The sequence below is a fragment of the Triticum dicoccoides genome, chromosome 7B (assembly GCF_002162155.2).
Source record: "Triticum dicoccoides isolate Atlit2015 ecotype Zavitan chromosome 7B, WEW_v2.0, whole genome shotgun sequence".
In the NCBI taxonomy this organism is placed as follows: Eukaryota; Viridiplantae; Streptophyta; class Magnoliopsida; order Poales; family Poaceae; genus Triticum; species Triticum dicoccoides.
Window position 1 is genome coordinate 310,851,160 of NC_041393.1, and position 24,558 is coordinate 310,875,717.

At 51.4% G+C, this 24,558-nt stretch overlaps 1 protein-coding gene across 2 annotated transcripts in view; it reads right to left on the minus strand.

Moving 5' to 3' along the window:
• Window positions 1-24,558, minus strand: part of LOC119337155 — a 57,057-nt gene that overhangs the window by 6,106 nt on the left and 26,393 nt on the right. For both annotated transcript variants that reach the window (XM_037609268.1, XM_037609269.1), the window contains exon 7: window positions 6,771-6,807. In XM_037609268.1, the coding sequence (XP_037465165.1) occupies window positions 6,771-6,807 (37 nt within the window). The remainder of the gene's footprint in view (window positions 1-6,770; window positions 6,808-24,558) is intronic.

Below are 24,558 nucleotides of genomic sequence, written 5' to 3' on the forward strand. Positions count from 1 at the left end.
CGAGCGACCCGACAAAACGCCCCGTGGGCCCGAAAGCTGTTGGGCAAGCGACGCACGGCCAATGGCCGGGGAAACGGGGAGGGGGGAGATAGGGTCCACCAGAACTGCGGCTTCCAGACGAACCAACGACAGGGCAGACCCGACAGCTGGCGACGCGGACCGGTCAAGGGCCACGTTTGAACGCGGCTCGGGCGAAGGGGCGAGACGCGCCACCGAATCGGCGGCTTTATCGAAAGTCACGGCAGGGACCGCAGAATTGGCGGCTTTATCCAAAGCCACAGCAAGGCCCGCAGAAACGGCCAAGGCCGAGCCAGGCCGAGCTGACGTAGCACCCAGCCGGTGCGAGACCGGGCCCACGTGACGCAGAGGGAGCACAGGCGGGCAGGGCCCCAGGATGCCCTGCCACCCGCGGAGGGAGGAGCATGCCTGTGGCGCCGGCCGCCGGCGGCAGGCCCGGCACCCCAAGATGACGAGCGCGAGGACTCTCCCGACGGGTGAAGCTGTGGCAAGCCGGCCAGTGCGGGGGGCACGGCGGCGAGTGGTCGGGGTCGACACTGGGATCCGCCGGCGGAGGGGGGGGAGGAGGAGCCGATAATCCTCCGTGCGCCGAACGTGAATGGAAACCGGCCAGCGAAGCAGATGGACGGCAAGGCGCTCCGCCACGTCCGGGTTGGCTTCCGGTCAGACGGCGTCGGGCTCCGGGAGGAAGAGCTCAGAGGAGCGAGGGATGGCGTCGGGGTTGGGTGTCCACGCCGAGAGGCGGAAGACGGCCATGTCCGACCCGTCACGAGTCTCAGGCGCAAGGCAGTCGATGATGCAGAACGGGGAGAGGAGGTGCTCGGCAGAGGAGCCGTGCCAGCCATGTTCGGGGATGCCGCGAATCTCGATCTCCACGCGCAGACGCAGCGAGACCGGCTCGGCACCCGCGGAGCGACTCCAAGGCTGGAACAGGAGACGAAAGCGAGGAGTACGGACGGGACGCTCCGCCACACGAGCACGGTCCCGCGCGTCGGCGAAGCACACCAAGAACTCGCCATCAGGGCGGGCATGGACGGAGAACGCGTCCTCGGCGAGGGCGAAGCGGTCCCTGAGCGCCGCCGCCACGTCAGAGCGGCCGACGCCAGAACGATTGCCCGCCACGATCACGACGAGCGCACGCTCGAGAGCGACCCCGGCAGACTGGATCTCCGCAGAGCGGCCTAGGAAGCAGCGTGCGCCGACCGGGCGCAGGGAGGGATGCCCTGACATGGCCTGGGGCGGGAGGGGGCCGCGGGAGGGACCGAGCCCGGGGGAGGGGTGGTCGAGGAGGAGGCCGCCGCACCGAACGACGCGGCCGAGACGGACGGGGAGGGGGCGCCATCGCACCGGAGAACGCGGGTGAGGCGGTGGGGGTGGAGCAGGACAAGGGCGTCGAGACCGAGGTCCCCGGGGACCCAGACCCACCAGAGGAGCGAGGGGAGGAAGCGCGGATGCGCTTGGCCGCCGGTGCGCCGGGCGGGGGAGAGGAGCGAGGGGCCTCGCAGAAGCGCGCGACATGACCAAAGAAGCGGCAACGCTTGCACCACACGCCCCGCCGGCACTTCGCGCGCACATGGCCAGGGCTCAGGCAGCGGGGACACTCATCCGAGGGTGGAGAAGGCGGCGACCTAGGACCGCGACCCGGCAGACGGCCACGCCGCGAGGGACGGCGCGGACGGCGGCTTCCGCCCGCGACCTGCCAGCCGGCAGCCTCGTCCGCGGAGGCGTCGCTGGGCGGGAGAGACACCAGCCCACCTTGGAGCGGGGTCGAGGGCGGGAAGCAGGCGGCGAGGAGGGGGTCAGGGCGTCGGCGGCCACCGGGGTGCGCTCGGGGGACGCCAGAGCGCCGACGCCAGCACCTGGCGGTAGGACAGCCGGGGCGACGGGGAGGCGGACGGAAGACTGGTCTCCAGCCAGCGGAGCTCGTAGGACTGGCCGGTGGGGGGAGGGGAAGCCATCGGAGGAGGGCACGGGGCCGGGAGGGCCGGCGCAGAGGGTGGACGTTGGGGCCGGAGTGGCCGCCGACGGCGAGGGCTAGGGGCGGGGAGCGGGAGCTTGATCTCTATAAAAAGGAAAGTTTCCCTTCCATGAAGTTTGCTCCTGGCATCCTAGCAGCACCCAAGATTGGAACTGACACTGAGAGGTGGGAGCATGATTACCTCGCCCAGCTCATGTGTGCATCGTAGTGCAACACAGTATCATCCTCACGTACCTTCATGGCTGCCAAGTTTGAGGAGCCCATGCACAAAGTGTTTGTAGCTACCCCTTGTGACCTAGCTCTGCCGCTCTATGTGCACCCTTGGACAACGACTCAATTGCACCATGTAGCTGACTCGCTGCCCCTGTGGCATCTGCCTCCTGTGTATTCCAATGACGAGACCATCAACCACTCCATCCCACTCACCTCGTCCAATCAAACCAAGTTGCCCCACGACCACCCTGTGAGGCGCCACTCTAAGAAACTGAGCCAAGCTTGTGCTATTTATCACCTAGTACCAGAGCAACTTAGACTCCTTAGTGCATGCTTATGGTTAGCATTGCATAGTAGTCAGTTCAAAGTGACAAAAACTTCAACACAAGTCTAAGGGTGTGTTCCCAAGAAAACATGTCTAGTGATGTGGGTTAAGACTGAAAAGTAGCAAGTCGCTTATAGAGCAAAAGACATGTTTCAGCCTTAAGGGTAGATATGGGCGAGTGGTAAGTAAGAGACTGGTGCAGTGACGCAGAGGCATGGTGGGGTGAAGGAATGTGCAAATCGAAAGCACGAGGCGCGGGTAGCTTAGGCCCAGAATTACAGGAGATGGTACAGTCAGGATGTTGCTACTTTGATAATCAGGAAATAATGGCTAGTGGCGAAAGAGAGAAAAGATTTGGTAGCTAGTTTTCAGCTACCCCACGAGGCATGTCAAAGTAGCATGCTAATGAAACCGCCTCCTAAAGCTCCCCAGTGGGTTTTTAATGGCTTCGCAAAGGTTTGGTAGCTAGTTTTTAAACCTTAAAGGTAATTGTCGACGTCCTGGATTTGGGGGTATCCAGTCCTGCCTGCCTGCGGCCCACCACGTGGCTCCATCGACGGCCTGATACGGCCCAGCTTCAACATCAACACCGCAAGACCCCTCGCGAGGGGCCAACAGGCGGACGACGCCAAGACCCCTGAAGGAGTTGGCCTCCTCAGGAGAGCTCCTGAGGGGCGGGAGAGTTCTATGCAGTTACCTCATGAGGCTCAGCTGATGTGAGCCATGACGACCAAGGCCAGGTGGGCGCAGAGCGCAGGTTTCCTCTTCGGTGCAAGGGAGGCAAGCCGCAGGCGCGGAGTCCCGAGGAATCATCCAAAGGTTTCCATTCTGGTGCAACAAGACCAAGACTGTCAGGACGGTAGGACGGAGGTCATCACCGAGCCCACCGCAACGTCACGACCAGAGGCTTTTCGCAGGCGAAGACTACTTTTGTCAGGATAGACTGTACTACTTGTCCCCTTTCAAATCCCGCCGTTGTGGAATCCCTTCCCGCTCATATTTGGGAGGAGGACCAAGGCCACTATATGGACTTAGCCACCACCATAGAGGAGGACCGAAACCAGAACAAGTAGAGCACCGCAACAGCTCAAGAACACCTCACTTCCTGAGGCTTGTTCATCCATTGTACTAGTTCATCCATAGCCCCTCGAGGCAATCCACCACACCGCACTGGATTAGGGTATTACACCACAACGGTGGCCCGAACCAGTATAAATCTCTATGTCTTTGTGTCTCTGTGAGCTCGACGCGCTAGGCTAGGGAGGATCGCGAGCAGGCAGGCTAGGCAGGTTGAGATCTCCGCACGCACCCCAGAGTCGAACCTCTCAAGGGTTGCCGGATCCTGAAATCCGACAGTAATGTAGTCGGACGCCAAACGACATGGCTGTGTCAAACGTCATGGTATTAAGTAGACTTCTCCAACAACAACAACAAAGCTTTTCGTCCCAAACAAGTTGCGATAGGCTAGAGGTGAAACCCATAAGATATCGCAACCAAATCATGGTTCTGGCACATGGATAGCAAGCTTCTACGCACCCCTTTCCATAGCTAGCTCTCTTTCGATACTCCAGTCCTTCAGATACCTCTTTATGGACTCCTCCTATGTCAAGTTAGGTCTACCCCGACCTCTCTTGACATTATCGGCACACTTTAGCCGTCCATCCACTATGCACTGGCGCTTCTGGGGCCTGCGCTGAATATGCCCAAACCATCTCAGACGATGTTGGACAAGCTTCTCTTCAATCGGCACTACCCCAACTCTATCTCGTATATCATCATTCCGGACTCGGTCCTTCCTTGTGTGGCCAGTGGCCACACATCCATCTCAACATACGCATCTCCGCCACACCTAACTGTTGAACATGTCGCCTTTTAGTCGGCCAATAACTCAGCGCCATACAACATTGCAGGTCAAACCGCCGTCCTATAGAACTTGCCTTCTAGCTTTTGTGGCACTCTCTTGTCACAAAGAACGCCAGAAGCTTGGCGCCACTTCATCCATCCGGCTTTGATTCGATGATTCACATCTTCATCGATCTCCCTATCCTTCTGCAGCATAGACCCCAAATATCTAAAGGTGTCCTTCGAGGCACCACCTGCCCATCAAGACTAACCTCCTCCTCGTGCCTACTAGTACTGAAATTGCACCTCATGTACTCGGTTTTAGTTCTACTAAGTCTTAAACCTTCGGATTCCAAGGTTTGTCTCCATAGCTCTAACTTCCTATTGACCCCCATCTGATTATCATCGACTAGCACCACATCATCCGCAAAGAGCATACACCACGGGATATCTCCTTGTATATCCCTTGTGACCCCATCCATAACCAGAGCGAAAAGATAAGTGCTCAAAGCTGACCCCTGGTGCAGTCCTATTTTAACTGGGAAGTCATCAGTGTCGCCATCACTTGTTCGAACACTTGTCGCAACATTATCATACATGTCCTTGATGAGGGTAATGTACTTTGTTGGGACTTTGTGTTTCTCCAAGGCCCACCACATGACATTCCGTGGTATCTTATCGTAGGCCTTCTCTAAGTCAGTGAACACCATATGCAGGTCCTTCTTTTGCTCCCTGTATCTCTCCATGAGTTGTCGTACCAAGAAAATGGATTCCATGATGCATGAAACCAAACTGATTTTGGTCACGCTTGTCATACTTCTTAAGTGATGCTCAATGACTCTCTCCCATAGCTTCATTGTATGGCTCATCAGCTTAATTCCATGGTAATTAGTACAACTCTTAACATCCCCCTTGTTTTTGAAGATTGGTACTAATATACTCCGTCTCCATTCTTCTGGCATCTTGTTTGCCCGAAAAATGAGGTTGAAAACTTAGCTAGCCATACTATAGCTATGTCTCCGAGGCCTCTCCACACCTCAATGGGGATACAATAAGGCCCATAGCCTTGCCTCCTTTCATCATTTTTAAAGCCTCCTTGACCTTCGGCTCCTGGATTCGTCGCACAAACGCCTACTGGTATCATCAAAGGAGTCATCCAATTCAATGGTAGAGCTCTCATTCTCCCCATTGAACAACTTGTCAAAGTACTCCCGCCATCTATGCTTAATCTCCTCGTCCTTCACCAGGATCTGGTCTGCTACGTCATTGATGCATTTAACTTGGTCAACATCCCTCGTCTTCCTCTCGGATCTTAGCCATCTTATAGATGTCCCTTTCGCCTTCCTTCATGTCTAACCGCTAGTAGAGGTCCTCATACGCCCGACCCCTTGCTTCACTCGTAGCTCGCTTTGCGGCCTTCTTTGACATCTTGTACTTCTCTATGTTGTCTGCGCTCCTATCTAGGTAGTGGCGTCTAAAACAATCTTTCTTCTCCTTAATAGCCTTCTGGACATTACTATTCCACCACCAGGTATCTTTAGCTTCTCTTTTACTTTCCCTGGACACTCCAAACTCCTCTGAGGCCACCTTACGAGTGCAAGTCGTCATCATCATCCACATATTGTTTGCATCGCCTCCTTCCTCCCAAGGGCCCTCCATAATACCCTCTCCTTGAACGCCTGAGCTCCCTCCCCCTTGAGCTTCCACCACTTCGTTCTAGCTACTTTGGCATGCTTATCCTGCTAGACAGGAATCCGAAAGCGGAAGTTAGCCACCACCAGCTTATGCTGAAGGATAATACTCTCTCCAGGTATCACCTTACAATCTAGGCACGCATGCTTGTCTTCTCTTCTCGAGAGGATGAAATCAATCTGGCTAGAGTGTTGACCACTACTAAAAGTCAGTAGATGTGATTCCCTCTTTTGAAATAGGGTGTTAGCTACGATCACTGTCAGATCGCCCAAGATGGAAGTTTCTTCACAGAATCACTATCAGATCCTTGTATTGCCTCTTCTACTAGTGCCCCCAACCTAACCGATAGCCTATCCAACTCCTTGATTCGGTTTTTGGTAGGAGCACGAGTCTCCAACTTGCATAATTCACTGGCTAGTTGTGTAAAGCATTCGTAATAAAGGCATGTATGTATTTTTTAAAATCATTAAAATGTTATGTTGGAACCTTTGTTTGTCATGTGTATGAATAGTACGTGGAACACAAGCTTTTCCTCGACTGGTGAAGATGAGCGCAGTTGGGTCATGAGGAAAAACTAACCCCGCGCCAGGGTAAGCTAATTAACATGCATACAACAAGCAATACGAACTGACTCATGTCCAAAGATGGAAAGAATAATTAAAAATCACTATTATTTGACTTTTTGTTTAGCAGAACCCATACCTTCAAAAAAGTTCTGCTTGTTCATAGGTGCTTCAACCTGCATGAGTGCATATGTTACAACGATGATCGGAACAATATATTGCCTCGCTTAACAAGAGCGTGAAACGACAAAGAGTGAGTGAATTAATAAAAATCCTTATGGTCCAACTTGCATAGTAGATGTTGAATATCAACTTATTCAATTCAAAGTGGCCTAATAACTGTCAAACATTCATGTACAACTTATGCAAGAGTTGAATTACCATGAATAAACACACCATACAAAGTGATTCTCATGCCTAAATTACTTTTACTTCAGTTAGAGGTAAGTGGTTGTTTGGTTGTCTCTAAGCTATTAGGGATAGAAAGTTTTTTTGTTACAAGGAGATACATTTGAGCCATGACAGTTAACAACCATATCTTCTCTTCAAGCTAAGCTCATGACGAACTTGACATACAGGATCCGATGTCATTAGTTAACTAAGCGGTCCTAGGTCAACATGTTCATATTGTTGAGAATAGCATGCCAACATATATACACACGCATGAGAATGCCAAAAGGCTACAAGAGGATGCCACGAGACTAGAATGCAAAAGGCCAAAAGACATCATTTAATATAACTGTAACACCCCCCCCCCCTCAAACTCATGGTGGATCCACAACACTGAGTTTGGAAAGGTGAAATCCATGTTACGCTCTAGCCTGAGCCTTCGTGAAGAAGTCCGCTAGCTGTAACTCAGAAGGCACATACTGAAGAGCAACAACATGATCCTGCACAGCAGCGCGCACCTAAGAAGCATCAACACCAATGTGTTTGGTAAGCTCATGCTTCACGGGGTCCCGCGCAATACTGATAGCACCTATGCTGTCTGACAGGAGGGTGGTAGGTGTAGTAACAGAAACACCAAAATCCTCCAGTAACCATCATAACCAAGTCACCTCAGCCGTCAGAAGAGTCATAGCTCGCAACTCGGCCTCTGCACTCGAACGAGAAACTGCAGTCTGTTTCTTCGTCTTCCAGAAAATGAGGGAACCACCAAGAAAGACACAATAGGCAGAAAGTGAACGATGATCTGTAGGATCACTAGCCCACGTAGCATCCGAATAGGCCTGGAGCTGTAACGAGCTGGAACGGGGGAAAAGAGACGATGAGAGATCGTGCCACGAAGATATCGTAGAACGCGAAGAAGGTGACTATAGTGAACTGAAGTGGGAGCAGAAAGAAACTGACTCGGAATATGGACAGGATAGGAAATATCCGAACGAGTGACAGCAAGATACACAAGACTCCCAACAAGATGACGATAACGTGTCGGACCAGACAAGGGCTCACCATCAGAAGCACGAAGGTGAACATTGAGCTCCATAGGAGTCTCAGCAATGCTCTCATCACTAAGAGCCGCACGAGTAAGAAGACCCTGGATATACTTTTCTTAGGAAATAAAAAAGCCAGCATAGATGGAGGAAACCTCAATCCCAAGAAAGTAACGAAGAGGACCAAGATCAGACATAAGGAACTGCTCATTAAGACGGGCCTTGACAAAGGCAATGTACTCAGAATCGTCGCCAGTGATGATCATGTCATCAACATATACAAGAAGAGTGCGACCACGAGCAGAAAGGTGGACAAACAACACTGGATCGTGATCACTGGGTGAAAAACCAGCAGCAGTGACCACAGAGGCAAAACGCTCAAACCAAGCACGGGGGGCTTGCTTAAGGCCATAGAGAGAGCGACGAAGACGACAAACCATGCCATCGGGAACTGAATACCTAGGTGGTGGTTGCATATAAACCTCCTCATGCAACTCACCATTAAGAAAGGCATTTTTAACATCAAGTTGTGACACGGACCAGTGGCGAACAGAGGCCACGGCGAGAAGTGTGCGGACAGTGGTCATATGGGCCACAGGAGCAAATGTCTCATCATAATCACGACCATGCTCCTGCTAAAAGCCGCGAGCCACGAGACGAGCTATATAACGCTCGAGAGAACCATTTGAGCGAGTTTTAATCTTATAGACCCACTTACAAGTGATGGGACGAACACGGGGAGGAAGAGAAACCAGATCCCATGTGCCGTTGCGCTCAAGTGCGGCAATCTCCTCTGCCATCGCAAACTGCCATTCAGGATGAACAACAGCATCACGATAAGAAGTAGGCTCAAGTACAACCGAAAGGCCATATCGGCTAGGAGAATAGCGGTCAGGAGGAGGGCAAGGTCGAGCCCGAAGACCATAAGTCGGCTGGGACGAGGAAGACGGTGCACCAGAAGTAGATGGCACGTCAATAGATTCATCCATAACACGTCGACGACGGGTATAATGAAAAGGAAAAGTGGGATGAGAAGGAACCACTGGAGGTGATGGAGATGAAGAAGACATCGGTGATGAAGGTGGGAGTGTCATGCAATAAGGAAGGAGAAGAAACGATAGGAGCAGATGGTGTCGGATCTACAATAGTGGGACGAGGAGGAGTAGGAATATGAGGCACAGAGGGAGGTGTAGCAGGAAATGTGAGAAAAGAGATATCCTCTACTGAAAAGGTCGAAGAGGATGGTCGTGGGTAGAATTGACGAGACTCATCAAAGGTCACATCCCTAGAAATACGCATCCGTCGACCGACAGGATCCCAACACCGATAACCCTTATGTTCATCACTGTAGCCCAGAAAAACACACTCGACAGACTGAGCGCTTAGTTTGGTGCGTTCTCGGGGGGCAAGGAGAACATAACAAGCACAACCAAACATCCAAAGAGCAGAATAATCAGGAGAATGATCAGAAAGACGCTCTAGAGGAATAGCTCCCTGTAGAGCAGATGAGGGTTGAATGTTTATGAGATATGTGGCAGTGGAGACAGCCTCAGCCCAGAAATGAGGCGGAAGAGAGACGGCAATCATCATCGCACGAGCTGTCTCAAGAAGGTGACGATGCTTGCGCTCAGCCACGCCATTCTAAGCATGAGCACCGGGACAAGAGAATTGAGCAAGAGTACCCTGCTCAGCAAGAAAACCACGCAACATTTTGGAGATATACTCGCCAGCAGAATCAGCACGAAACACACGAATAGGTGTAGAGAACTGAGTGTGGACCATGGAGGCAAAACGCTTATAAATAGAGAGAACCTCGCTACAAGAAGACATGAAGTAAAGCCAAGTGTAGCGAGAGAAATCATCTATAAAAATAATATAGTATCGATGGCCCCCTTTGGAATAGAAGGGAGCCGGACCCCACACATCTGAATGTACTAAATCAAAAGGGCGCTAAGACACTAACTTGCTAGTAGGATAAGGTAACTGAACTTGTTTACCAAGCCTACAACCCTGACATTGTAAGGAGACATCTCCTGAGACAGGCCCCAGAAGACCACGACGAACTAAAGACAATAGTCGAGAACCACAAAGGTGACCAAGTCGATGATGCCACTGCTGGAAGGAGCTGGTAGCTGAAGCGACGAAGGCAGATGGACTGGCGAGTGTGGTGGTAGCGGAAGGAACATTAAGCCAGTCCAACTCCCAAAGCCCCTGAGAATCATGGCGGCGCGGGCCAGCCCCAACCAGAGCCTTCGTGTGGCGATCCTGGATAGTGCAAGAATCAACATCAAGAATGACACGACAACCAGAATCAGTAAGCTGACCCGCAAAAAATAGGTTCATAGTAAGGCGAGGCACATGAGAAACATCTGGAACATAAAAGGAAGTGGCAAGAGTGCCTTGACACGCAACAGGAAGAGGAGTATCATCAGCAGTAAGAACATTAATAGGAAAATCAAGAGATCTACGAGAGGACAAGATAGAAGAATCGGAAGACATATCAAATGAAGCTCCAGAATCCAGAACCCATGGGGATGTACCTGACTGTGTAGACAGTGGTCGCTCAACACTAGAAGCACCAGTCACAGAGCCTGCAGTACCTGTCGAAGAGCCTGAAGCAGCAAGTAGACGCTTGAGCTTCACAATATCTTGCTCAGTCAAGGAGACACTAGATGGCGTCGAGGAAGAAGCACGAGTCCCAGAAGAAGAATTGCGCTCCATATTACGCATAACATTTCTTCTTGAAGCAGTCAGACTCGGGGTGACCATCCCTGTTGTAGTAGTCACAATGAGTACAAGGACGAGAGCGGCCTTCACGAGAGCGGGTCTCACTACCCGAAGGAGTGGGCAGTAGCGGCGGAGCACTGGAGCGAGAAGACACTGGTGGAGTAACAGCTCGAGCAGCGAGCACAGAGGGAACCTGAAGCAAACCAGCACCACGGAGGCGAGTCTCCTCAGCACGAAGCTCGGAAAACACCTCAGAAATAGGAACACGGCCACGAGCAAACAACTGAGCACGTCGAGGCTCAAACTCCCCATGGAGCCGTGACAAGAACTCATAGACGCGCTGAAACTCCCAAGTCTGACCTCACAGTCTGGCAACACGGGCAAGTGCCACAAACAGTAGTGCGAGAGAGTCAAGCTGGCGCCAGATAGCAGAACTCTGAGTGTAGAACTCATCAATAGTGGAGTCTCCCTGCTAAAGAGCATACTCCTGACGGACCACAGACAAGTAGAGAGCATCACCAGAGGGTTGATAGCACTGACGAAGATGAGTCCACATCTCAAAGACAGTACCGAGGCCTATAAACTCAGAAGCAAACTGAGGCAAAACACTGGAAGTGAAAATAGTCGCAACACGAGCGTCATCATCACACCACTGAGTGTAAGCAGCCAGATCGTCACGATAAACAGAAAGAGCATTTGAATAATCCAAGACCTCCTGGTCATAAGTGGCACCCGCATCATCAGCAGCAACCCTGGTTGCAGCCCTATCAGCATCAGAAGCATCTGCGTCAAGAGCTGGTGGCGTCGGCGGTGGGGTAGGAGCCACAGGAGGCACTAGGCGCGGAGGACAGGGGACCTCACCGGAAAGAACACCCCAGAGACGAATGCCACGCATGTGAATGTGCATAAAGGCAATGAACTTGGCATAGTTAGCCCCATCAAATAACACCGGGCAGCGCGGGATGGCAACATAGCCAGATGACGCCAAAGACATGGTGCTCCTTTTCTGTCTTTTTTTTAGAGTAGCAAAGGTCACCCAAGACTCAACTAGCCAATATGAGAGTGGGCAGAACCAGCAGCAGATCAATCAGACGAAAAGCCAGCCGAACAGGACCAAATCAATTAGATAGAGTCGCAATGTGGAGCAGTAGACACCCGAACAAGAAACAGCAGCAGCCACACGTAACCACGCGAGCACCCCGCAGGCAGCCGCGGAAGACAACAGCGTCGCGAACGGGGCGAGTAGCAGCGGCGCAGACAGGGCCGGCGACCGGTGGTGCCGCAGAAGGCAGCAGTGCGCGGACGAGGACGGCGGCAGCAGCAATGGCGAAGACGGGGCCGGCGGCCGACAGCCGCAGAAAGCAGCAGCGGCGCGGACGAGGCCCACGGCCAGCAGCGACCTTGGAGGAGGCCGAGCGGCCAGCGGCTGGATCGATTAAGACCAGCGGATTCCATGTGAGGGCCAAATCGATTCACAGTGATTCCACGGGAGGTCAACAACTAGCCAGCGGCTGGATCAACTAGCTAGCTTTGATGCAAAGTTCCCGTAGTTGGAGATGGACGCAGGCAAAAACAAAATCACGACCAGCAGGAAAGAGAACGGTGGCCGTGTAGGAGATTGGATCGGGAGCAGCACGAGTTGCGCGTGCGTTAAAAAATACCTAGAGCTCTAATACCATGTTGAGAATAGCAACTTGTATTATTAGGAGGCCAATGCCAACATATATACACATACATGAGAATGCCAAAAGGCTACAAGAGGATACCAAGAGACTATAATGCAAAAGGCCAAAAGACATCACTTAATATAACACATATAAGGTGACAGGTCACTGACAAACTCTCTAGTTTGTTGTCTTTTGTTTTGCTTCTTTTTCTTTTAGCTACAAGGACTAGAATCATGTTGGTATGCATGTATTTGTTCAAGATCATCCAATTGTTGCTTTGGCTTGTCTTTCTGTTTGCCAATTGGAAGTGACAAGAACACATGGGATTCTCTAGTCTCTATCTATGCTCATCTTACCTAAATTCTACTCCATCTATGCACACGATCATTTGTTCTGCAAACCCTGGAAGTACTGGATGATGTTCCAAGAACTACCGACCAAGTTTCCACCTTCAAAAATTCTCTAAGGTGTTTGAAACCTCCGGTAAAATCTCTATAGGAGTTATCAAATATTTATCTTGTTTGTTCGTGGATTTTAATCTTTCATCCCTGGCACTGCTTTAAACCAAAGGCTCGGTACCAATGGTCCCTTTGTTTACGGTACTATCGGTCAGTGTGCGACTTAAGCACCCTAGTACGCACCTCTACAGGTTCACTTCGATCCATATGTGCTTGTTGTGCTCAAGCTTTCCAATCGCCTCTGCCATCATCATTGTCACTTTCGACATTTCCATGCACTTTCTCCGCTAAATCTGCTTGACGCAATACAGTAAATCTTCCGTCGTACTTGTCGTAGTCTGCAACCGCCAGGTTAGGGTATTTGCAAACCCTACCCCTAATCCATGTTTAATTTTAAGGCTAGATCAATCTTTAGGCCAATATATTCTTCTCAAACACCCCACAGTCCATGCAAGATACACTGAAAATCCACCGATTTTCATTCTGTAATTTCAAATCTTTTACAGAGCCTAAAACCATCGTAGTAGTACCTCTTGATACGACCAGAACAATGTTGAGCTAGCGTCCAAGATGTCACTCTTCAAAACTACTGCTCGGAATTGCCGACGCTATTTTAGCAGTGCGCCCTGCAGCTTTATAACTACTTGATACTACCGACTAAATTTCTATCTGAAACTATCAGACCTTGCGAAAAACTAAAAATTGCGTCATTTTAATTTTTCTATTACTTTCTTTGTATCCATGTGTATCTTACCTCTGCTTCTCATCTATATATCATCCACAGGTATTTGTTGGCCGGCTTTGCTCAGTGGTCTGCTTAGTTGTCTGCTTGCAAGATGTCTAGATCAGGATCTAACTCTAATGCTATCTATAGTGATCATATAGACCTGGATGTTGGATCCTTGTTTTCAAAAACGCAGAGACTTGCGTTTCTTTTCATTGAAAAGGAAGAGTTGAAGTTACAATCCTCGAGAGGCACAGGTAATGAGCAATGCAAGGAAATTAATGTACATCCCAAGACCGAGGCATAGTGTCATGGAGTCCGGAAGCACCAGCTCTGGCCCAAAGCTTCGCCTCATCCCTTATCTTCGCAACCAGGCTGCTGACAGATGGTTGGGCACCCTCGAAGACACATTCCTTATGGTGTTTCCAAATCATCCATGGGGTGAGCAGGGCAATGGGGGTGAGCCCTTTGCGCATGGGTTTTGAGGTGTGTTGTTTAGCAGCGTGCCACCAGTCCAGGAGGGAGGCTTCATCGTCCGGCGGTGTGCAAGACATGCGCAGCCAGGCAAGCATCTCGTGCCAAACCTGCCTGAGGAACGGGTAGCAGAGACGCGGGTGGCGTGTCAACTCGGGGCTCTGGCAACAGAGGAGGCATGAGGTGCGATGCTGGAGGCCGCGGCGAACAAGGCAGTCCAGCACCGATCCCGGTCAGCTAGTCGGTGGAAGAAGCACACCCGAGGTGGCGTTCCTCCAAATGAACTTCAGGAGCTACTGCGGAGCGAGCCCTGGATGGTGGCCTGATAGCAGGATTTCACAGAGTGAACACCACTCGAAGTCCACTTCCATAGTAGGTGATCGGGCTTCGTGGTCAGGGTGGTGTGCCCGGCGGCATACCAGAGCTGGATGTACTGTCCGATCTTGTAGACGCCCAGCGCGCCATGGATGTTACAAGCCCAACTGTTGGCCAGAAGTCCATTAGAGACGGTTCGTAGTTTTCGGCGGCGCTTAGCGACGCAGTCAGAAAGATGCGGAGCAATCTCGCTGACTGAGCGCCCGCCGATCCACTGGTCCTCCCAAAATAAGGTGGTGCGGCCATTGTCGTGGTTCTAAGTCTGACAGTAGAGTGGGGGGTAGGTATGGAGAGGCAAGGTCCTAGCTATGGAGAGGTTGTAAACACAAGAGATGTACGAGTTCAGGCCCTTCTCGGAGGAAGTAAAAGCCCTACGTCTCGGAGCCCGGAGGCGGTCAAGTGGATTATGTGTATATGGATTACAAGGTGCCGAACCCTTCTGCCTGTGGAGGGAGGTGGCTTATATAGAGTGCGCCAGGACCCCAGCCAGCCCACGTAATGAAGGGTTTAAGGTGTATTAAGCCCGGGGCGTTACAGGTAACGCCCCACATAAAGTGTCTTTACTATCATAAAGTCTACTTAATTACAGGCCGTTGCAGTGCAGAGTGCTTCTTGACCTTCTGGTGGTCGAGTGAGTCTTCGTGGTCGAGTCCTTCAAGTCAGTCGAGTGAGTCCTTCGTAGGTCGACTGGAAGGTGATCTCTTCTAAGGGTGTCCTCGGGCAGGGTACTTAGATCAGGTCCGTGACCCTACCCTAGGTACGTGACTCCATCATTAGCCCCCGAATGGATTGAGGCTTGAGTGATGAAGGAGTTGATGTTGTTTCCGATTAACTTTTGCATAATGGTTGTGCGTTGTTTTTGAACCAAAAAATTCTCTCTGTTGATAGTGAACAACTTTTCTTCAGTCGACTCGATCCATTCTTCTTCTTCGTCGAGTGATCTTTTTGGACTTCGCTGATTTCCGAGCGACGGATCGCAGGAAATCCCGCGTCTGGCAGACTGATCTGCCGTCCGCGGATTCCGCGGGATACGGAATTTGGGGGAGCGCGCGAAGCGGAGCGGACCGCGGCGCTCGGATGGGACGGGGCATAGACGCCTCGATTCCCGCGCCGCTTTTTTCGCCACGTATCACGCGTGCGCAACTGTTACAGGATATGATTAGATCGACCGGGCCCACCTGTCATCCACTCGGAAGGGATCTTATAAATGCGCCCGGCGAGGGTTTTTTGAACAGTGCCTCAGCATTCTCTCTCTGCTCCCTTCGTCTCCGCCCAACGCGCACGCTCTCGCCTCCGCACAACTTCTCCTCACGCGCCTCGCCGGTAGCCATGGTCAAGGAGAAGACGGCGGCGCTGGAGCGCGCGAAGAAGGCGTCGGCGACGGAGAAGGCGAAGGGGAGATCCACCAGCCGCGGCGGGTCTTCGTCTAGATCTCGCCTGCCGAAAGGCTGGGTCCAGGGAGATTGGATCCAGTCGACCATCACGGAGAAGGATCTCCTCGACATGGCCAACGAGGGCCTGATCCCTCATGGAGCTGCGAGGCTTCCGGGGAAAGAGTGGCAGCCCCAGCCGGAAGAGGGTGAGTGCGTGCTTCTGGCTACCCATGTCGATCGCGGATTCTCTTTGCCGCCGAGTATTTTCTTCCGTGGTTTCTTGAACTTCTTTGGAGCGCAACTCCACCACTTCACCCCGAATTCTATCGCCTATCTTGCCGCGTTTGTGTCCATGTGTGAGAGTTTTCTGGGCTGTCGACCGCATTGGGGCTTGTTCAAGCACATATTCACGTGTCGCTCTCAAACCGTGAAGAAGGCGAGCCCAGGTGACGAAAGAACCCGAGTTGTCCAAATGTGTGGAGGTCTGGGGATCCAGGTGAGGAACAAGAGCACCTTCCCAGCCATGACATTTCCCGAGTCAGTCAGAGGCTGGCAGTCGACCTGGTTCTACTGCCAGGATCAGTCGACGCCGGGGCAATCGAGTGGACTCCCTCAATTTACCATGGACCGAGTGAACAAGCCCTCCTCTCTGAAGTTGATTCCGGAGGAGAAAGCTGACGTGAAGATGCTGATGGAGCGCGTAGTTCAGTTGGTTCGGGAGGGAGTGACGGGTATGGATCTCCTGGAGATTTTCCTTAGGCGTCGAATCCAGCCTCTTCAGTTCCGGAGCCATTGCATATGGTTGTACTGCGGGACTGAGGATGTGACTCGGGTCAATCCAGAAACAGTCGACGATACCACTCTCGAAAGGTGGATGGCCGCTGTTACTGGGAACAAAGATAACCCTCGCGGAGCCAGAAGGATTCCTCCACTCGACTGCCACAGTGATCCAAACAAGGTATGTCTGCTCCACTTCCCATTGTATTCTCGTCACATTTATTTCTGTTTTCTCTGCTGATCTGTCGACTGATCTTTGTCTTGATGTCTATCAAGCCCTCACTGAGCTGTACTCGATGCCCAATGGAGCACAGGCTCCGACCGAGGAGGGAGAAGCGAGCGGGGGCGAGAGCCAGGAGGAGGAGTGGGACCCGGACGCCGCTGAGGCTGATGATGATGATGATGACGATGATGATGATGACGATGAGGACGAGGGAGAGGAGGAGGAGGAGGAGGTCGCACCACCGCGCTCGGAAAGGCGGTCGAAACTTGTCCATGACCCTGCGACCGAACGCGACGAGGGGGTTGCGACTGTTACACAGTCGACCAAGCGCCCTCGGACCACCTCTCCGGCGCCGACTGAAAAGGCGTCGAAGCAGCCCAGGGCGGCCCCGTCGAAGCCGACCAAGCACCTGCCGAAGATGAAGGTGTCCATCCCCACCATATCAGGGTAATCGTGTTGCTTAAGTCTTCTTGTTTTGTGTGAACTTTATCTCTGGTTGGCGCTGGAGTTAGTCGATTGACTCTTTGGAGTTGCAGTGCTGCTACTTCTGAGACCTCGGCCCGGGCTGACGACCATGAGATGGAGGACGCAGCAACCTCAAAACCTGGTACTATACTCTTAACACCATCTTTAGTCGACTGACTCATGATCTAATCCTGATTCTTTTCTGTAGCTCCATCCAATGTTGTTATCACTCTCCCTGATGATGATGAAGATGAGGAACCGCTGAAGTACAGAAGGAGTAGGAAAGCGTCTGCCAGCAGGGTGACCCAGGATGTGACGGTGTCTGAGACTCTGGTCGCGGAGGAGGAGAACACCACTCGACACACCGTGTCCTTCGCAGATCCACTGACGAGTGCTCCGCAGCCCTCCCTCTTCACGACGCACCACGTCCCAGAGGACCAAGCTGGCGCAGCGAAGGAGGCGATACGCCAGGCAGGGATCATGATGGAGCAGTTGAAGACCATTCGGGATGCGAGCCAGGCAGCTTACGACGCCAGTTCCGCCCTCCAAAGCAATGTTCAGGTCAGTCGACCACCGTTTGTTCTGTTAGGATATGCTATCAAAAACTTTTCTTTCCAGAATTTATAGTAGTCACCCAGTGGGTGTGTCGAGTTAAACTCCGTGTTAGCGGGGGCACGCTGAGTGCACCCGCTGGGTGTAGTCCCCAAGGCTAAGGTCGACTGCTGGCAGTCGGCCTTAGGCTTTATAATTTCGCAAACCGGTGGGGGCACGCTGAGTGCACCCACTGGGTGTAGTCCCCGAGACTGTGGTCGATTGCTGGCAGTCGATTACAGTCTTAAAGAATATATCTCTTTTTTGAGGTCGACTGGTCGACTTTATCTTCAATAGGATTAGTGGGGGCACGCTGAGTGCACCCACTGGGTGTAGTCCCCGAGACTACGGTCGAATGCTTGTATTCGGCTGTAGTCTTAGAAACGCGTGATTTTTCCTTTTTCACTCGGAAGTGAATTATATTTGACATTTAGTCGATTGGTTCTTCGCAGAACTCCTATGATCTTGTGGCTCGCTACTCTGAGCTGGAAAACAAGCACATTCAGCTCGAGCTGAATTTGAAACTGGTTCAGGAGAATCTGACGAAGGCAAAGGAGGAGACCGAAGGTATGTTTGGTGAGACCTTGACGACTGCTTTTTCCCTTCATTTGTTTCAAAATCTGATCTTGCTGTAACTTGCAGGTAAGGTGAGGGAGGCCCAACGGAAGAAAGACCTTGAACTAGCTGAGAAGATCAAGCTTGTTGACGAGAAGTTAGCTTCAGTCGCAAAGCTTGAGCAAGAAAATACCAATCTGAAAGCTGCTCTTGGGAAGAAAAAAGATCTGGAGGCCTTCCTGAATGGTCTTGCCAAGAAGCTGTTTCTTATGCTTGAAGGTAAATCTCTATGCTCGGCAATCATTTCCAACCGTGGTTTTTCCATTCGACCATTGCCTTGACTCGGTGATCGTCCTTGCAGAATTTTGTCAAAACTTTGAAGAAGAAACTAGCCGGCTAGAACCAAACCTTGACCCCGTCAATTCTCCGGTGAACGACGAAGTTGCCATGAATGTTTTCCGACTGGAGTCCCGTGTTGCAGCTGTCGTGGACTATCTTGCAAGGCTGAAGGTCGCCACATCTCGCATCGACTCGACGCTCTGGCCTGGGGAGACACTCCAGAACGACCTCGAGTCGCTGATGGCTCGCTTGAACACAGTCCCTGGTCGAGTGCAGGAGTGGAAAAAGTCCTCGGCTCGGTGCGGTGCAGATGTTGCTCTGTGTCTGGCCCGAGTCCACTGCAAAGATGCGCGAGAAGACAAGCTGGCGGCCCTCCGGGTGGCCAACACCAAGAAACACGACTTCAGGTCCTTTATGGAAACTTTCCTTGCTGCTGCCACTCGGATCGCAGATGGAATTGATCTTGATGAGTTTGTTGCACCTTCCAGCCCTCCACAGGAGGGGTAAAAAACTTCTTCTACGCTTGACGCTTTAAATTTGCCTCGGTATGCCGAGTGGAGTTGTAACCGATAAACTTTAACAGGCTTAGTGTCTGAGCACTTTCGGTTCCTTTTGGAATCGATCCCAACTTGAACTTGGTGTTTGAATATGATTGCTTTTGGTTCGAAATGTCTTTTGCAGGCTCAAAGCAAGACGCTCATTGCAGTCGACTTATTCCTTAATCCACTTAGGCGAGCACTGGGCTGCAGCTAAGCCCCCGAGTGAGAGGTTTGCTCTTCACTCGGTAGGATTTTTATATCTTAGGCGAGCACTGGGCTGCAGCTAAGCCTCCGAGTGAGAGGTTTGCTCTTCACTCGGTAGAATTTCTATATCTTAGGCGAGCACTGGGCTGCAGCTAAGCCTCCGAGTGAGAGGTTTGCTCTTCACTCGGTAGGATTTCTATATCTTAGGCGAGCACAGGGCTGCAGCTAAGCCTCCGAGTGAGAGGTTTGCTCTTCACTCGGTAGGATTTCTATATCTTAGGCGAGCACTGGGCTGCAGCTAAGCCTCCGAGTGAGAGGTTTGCTCTTCACTCGATAGGACTTTTATATCTTAGGCGAGTACTTGGACTGCAGCTAAGCCTCCGAGTGGAAGTCTGGCTTACCACTCGGTAGGATTTTATTTAATCTTAGGCGAAACGGATTCGCAGCTAAGCCTCCGAGTGGAAGTCTGGCTTACCACTCGGTAGGATTTTATTTAATCTTAGGCGAAACGGATTGGCAACTAAGCCTCTGAGTGGGAGTCTGGCTCACCACTCGGTAGGATTTTTACAAACTTAGGCGAAACGGATTCGCGGCTAAGTCACCCACTGAGGGGAAAATTTTATTGGACAAAAAATTATGGAGGAACTATGGCAGTATTATTTTGAGATCCATGAACTACAGAAGTACTTTATTGCAACTCATCCGAGTGATTAAACTTAAGTGTAAAATGGGCGGAGTAGTTCCGCATTCCAAGCTCGGGGCTCGTCGATATTATGTTCGACGTTGTAAAGACGGTACGCCCCGTTGTGGAGAACTTTGGTGACGATGAAGGGTCCTTCCCAAGAAGGAGCATGCTTGTGTTGTTTCTTCTGATCCACTCGGAGAACTAAATCTCCTTCCTGGAAGGCTCGACCCCTCACATTTTTGGCGTGGAAACGACGCAAATCTTGTTGGTAGATGGTCGACCGGATCAGAGCCATCTCCCTTTCTTCCTTTAAAAGGTCGACTGCGTCCTGCCGCGCTTGTTCAGCTTCTGCTTCGTTGTAGATTTCAACTCGAGGAGCATTGTGGAGAAGATCACTCGGCAAGACTGCTTCAGCTCCGTAGACCAAGAAGAATGGAGTTCTTCCGGTCGACCGATTAGGTGTGGTCCGCAGTCCCCAAAGCACCGAGGGAAGTTCGTCGACCCAAGCTCCAGCTGCATGCTTGAGATCACGCATCAGTCGGGGTTTCAATCCTTTGAGAATCAGGCCATTGGCTCGCTCTGCTTGTCCATTCGACTGCGGATGGGCGACTGAAGCGTAGTCGACTCGTGTGCCTTGAGAGTTACAGAAATCTCTGAATTCCTTCGAGTCAAAGTTCGACCCATTATCCGTAATGATGCTGTGCGGGACTCCATATCTGAATATCAGTTCCCTGATGAAGCTAACAGCAGCACCGGCGTCAAGGTTCTTGATTGGTTTAGCCTCAATCCACTTGGTGAACTTGTCGACTGCCACCAGTACATGCGTGAAGCCACTTCGACCTGTTCTCAAAGGACCGACCATGTCCAAACCCCATACTGCGAAAGGCCAGACGAGTGGAATGGTCTTTAGAGCTGATGCAGGCTTGTGTGACATATTCGAGTAGAACTGACATCCTTCGCACTTATCCACTATTTCCTTTGCCATCTCATTCGCCTTTGGCCAGTAAAATCCGGCTCGGTATGCTTTGGCCACGATGGTCCGAGAGGACGCATGATGACCACAGGTTCCCGAGTGGATATCATTAAGGATGATTCGACCTTCTTCTGGTGTTATGCACTTCTGACCAACTCCAGTCGCGCTTTCTCTGTATAACTGTCCTTTGATTACGGTAAAAGCTTTAGATCGACGGACGATCTGTCGAGCCTCTTCCTCATCCTCCGGGAGCTCTTTTCTCAGGATATACGCGATATATGGAACTGTCCAGTCGGGAATGACCACCAAGACCTCCATGACCAAGTCGACCACTGCTGGGACTTCAACCTCAGTCGGATCTGTGGCACTCTTGGGCTGTGGAGCTTCTTCGGTGAAAGGATCTTCTTTGACTGACGGAGTGTGTATATGCTCCAAGAACATACCACTCGGAATGGCTTCTCTCTTGGAACCTATCTTTGCTAGATCATCAGCTGCTTGATTTTTCAGTCGGGGTATATGATGGAGCTCCAACCCCTCGAACTTCTTTTCCAGCTTCCTCACTGCACTGCAGTATCCAGTCATGGCTGGGCTTCTCACGTCCCACTCCTTCATCACTTGGTTGACCACTAAATCCGAGTCGCCATAGACCATCAGGCGACGGACGCCGAGTGAAATGGCCATGCGCAATCCGTATAAGAGGGCCTCATATTCTGCCTCATTGTTGGAGGAATCAAAGTGAATCTGGAGCACATATCTGAGCTTATCTCCTCTGGGGGAAACCAGGACAACCCCAGCACCGGAACCATTCAACATCTTAGAGCCATCAAAGAACATGGTCCAATGCTCCAAATGAACTTCAGTCGGCTGCTGCTGTTCAATCCACTCGGCAAGGAAATCTGCTATTGCCTGGGACTTAATGGCTTTCTTTGCCTCAAACTTGATATCAAGGGGAAGAAGTTCAATCGCCCATTTAGCCACTCTACCAGTTGCATCTCTGTTGTGCAAGATCTCTGATAGTGGAGCGTCGCTGACGACTGTGATGGAATGATCAGAGAAATAATGAGCAACCTTCTTTGTGGTCATGTATATTCCATACACAAGCTTCTGATAATGAGGATATCTTTGCTTGGATGGAGTCAAGACTTCAGACAAATAATACACTGGGCGCTGAACTTTGAAAGCTTTTCCTTCTTCTTCCCGCTCGACCGTAAGCACAGTACTGACGACTTGTCCTGTGGCTGCGATATAAAGCAACAAAGGCTCTTTGCTGATTGGAGCAGCAAGCACCGGCTGGGTGGAGAGCAGAGCTTTTAGCTCGGCAAACGCTGCATCAGCTTCTGGAGTCCACTCGAACTTGTCTGCCTTCTTCATCAGTCGGTAAAGAGGCAATGCCTTTTCACCGAGTCGTGAGATGAATCGACTTAATGCGGCCAAGCATCCAGTAAGCTTCTGGACATCGTGCACTCGCACAGGGCGTTTCATTCGGAGAATAGTGCCGATCTTCTCTGGATTAGCGTCGATCTCTCGCTCGGAAACGAGAAAACCGAGTAACTTGCCACCAGGAACTCCGAATGTGCACTTTGATGGATTGAGCTTGATATTATACCTTCTGAGGTTGGCAAATGTTTCAGCGAGGTCAGCGAGCAGGTCGGAACCTTTTCGTGACTTGACGACGATATCATCCATATACGCTTCCACATTCCGACTGATTTGAGTGAGTAGACACTTCTAAATCATTCGCATAAATGTGGCTCCGGCATTCTTGAGGCCGAATGGCATGGTGATATAGCAGAAGCACCCGAATGGAGTGATGAAAGTTGTTTTTACCTCGTCGGGTCCGTACAGACGGATCTGGTGGTACCCGGAGTAGGCGTCTAGAAAAGACAATCTCTCGCATCCCGCGGTCGAGTCAACAATTTGATCTATGCGAGGGAGAGGAAAATGATCTTTCGGGCAGGCCCGGTTGATGTGCTTGAAATCAATGCACATTCGAAGTGATTTGTCCTTCTTAGGAACCATGACGACATTAACGAGCCACTCGGAGTGGTATATCTCTCGGATAAATCCTGCCGCCAACAGTCGAGCCACTTCCTCACCAATGGCTTTTCTCTTCTGGACGGCGGACCGCCGAAGATGCTCTTTGACAGGTTTTGCAGATGAGTCGACTCTTAGGCGATGCTCAGCCAGTCCCCTGGGAACACCTGGCATGTCAGCGGGCTTCCATGCAAAAATGTCCCAGTTCTCACGGAGGAACTGGATGAGCGCTTCTTCCTATTTCGGGTCGAGTGTCGTGGAGATGTGGGTCGAAGCTGCATCGGGGTCGGTCGGGTGAGTGTGAACAGGCTTCGTCTCACCGGACGACTGAAATGCAGATTCTGTGGCGAGTTTCTTGGATCGCAGCAAGTCACTCGGATCTGCGTTTTGCTTGTATTCTTCGAACTCGACCGCTGTCACCTGGGAATCAGCAATCTTTGAGCCCTTCTGAAAGCACTCTTCTGCCTTTTTCCGATCACCGGTGACAGTGATCACTCCTTTGGGGCCGGGCATCTTCAATTTGAGGTACACGTAACATGGTCGAGCCATTAACCGTGCATAAGCTGGTCTCCCCAAAATGGCATGATATGCACTCTGAAAATCCACGACCTCAAACGTCAACTTCTCTTTGCGAAAATGTTTCGAATCACCAAACACCACGTCCAGAGCTATTTGGCCGAGTGACTCGGCTTTCTTCCCTGGTATAACTCCATGAAAGCTCATGTTACTGGTGCTCGGTCGGGACATCGGAATGCCCATTCCTTTCAGTGTGTCTGCATACAACAAATTCAGCCCACTACCACCGTCCATCAGCATTTTTGTCAGTCGAGTGCCTTCGACAACTGGATCGACCACCAAAGCTTGCCTCCCAGGGGTGGCAATATGAGTCGAGTGATCAGATTGGTCGAATGTGATGGGTGTTTGGGACCATCTCAGATAATTTGCTTTTGCTGGGGCAACCATGTTCACCTCAGGGTTAATAACTTTCAATCGACTCTTGCTTTCCACATCTGCAAAGATCATCAGAGTGGAGTTGATATGCGGATATCCTTCCTCACTGTCCTCCTTGTCTTCGGCCTTGTCCGACTCCTTCTCCTTGTCTTTAGACTGTTTTCCCTGAAACTACTGGATCAGGAGTCGACATTGGCGAGTGGTATGTTTCGGGTAGATGATATTCCCCTCTTCGTCTTTCTTCGTGTGGATGTGACACGGCATATCCATCACGTCGTTCCCTTCTTTATCCTTTACCTTCTTAGGGTTCCAGGATCCTTTTGGTTTCCCTTTAAACTTTCCCTGAGTCACGGCCAGAGC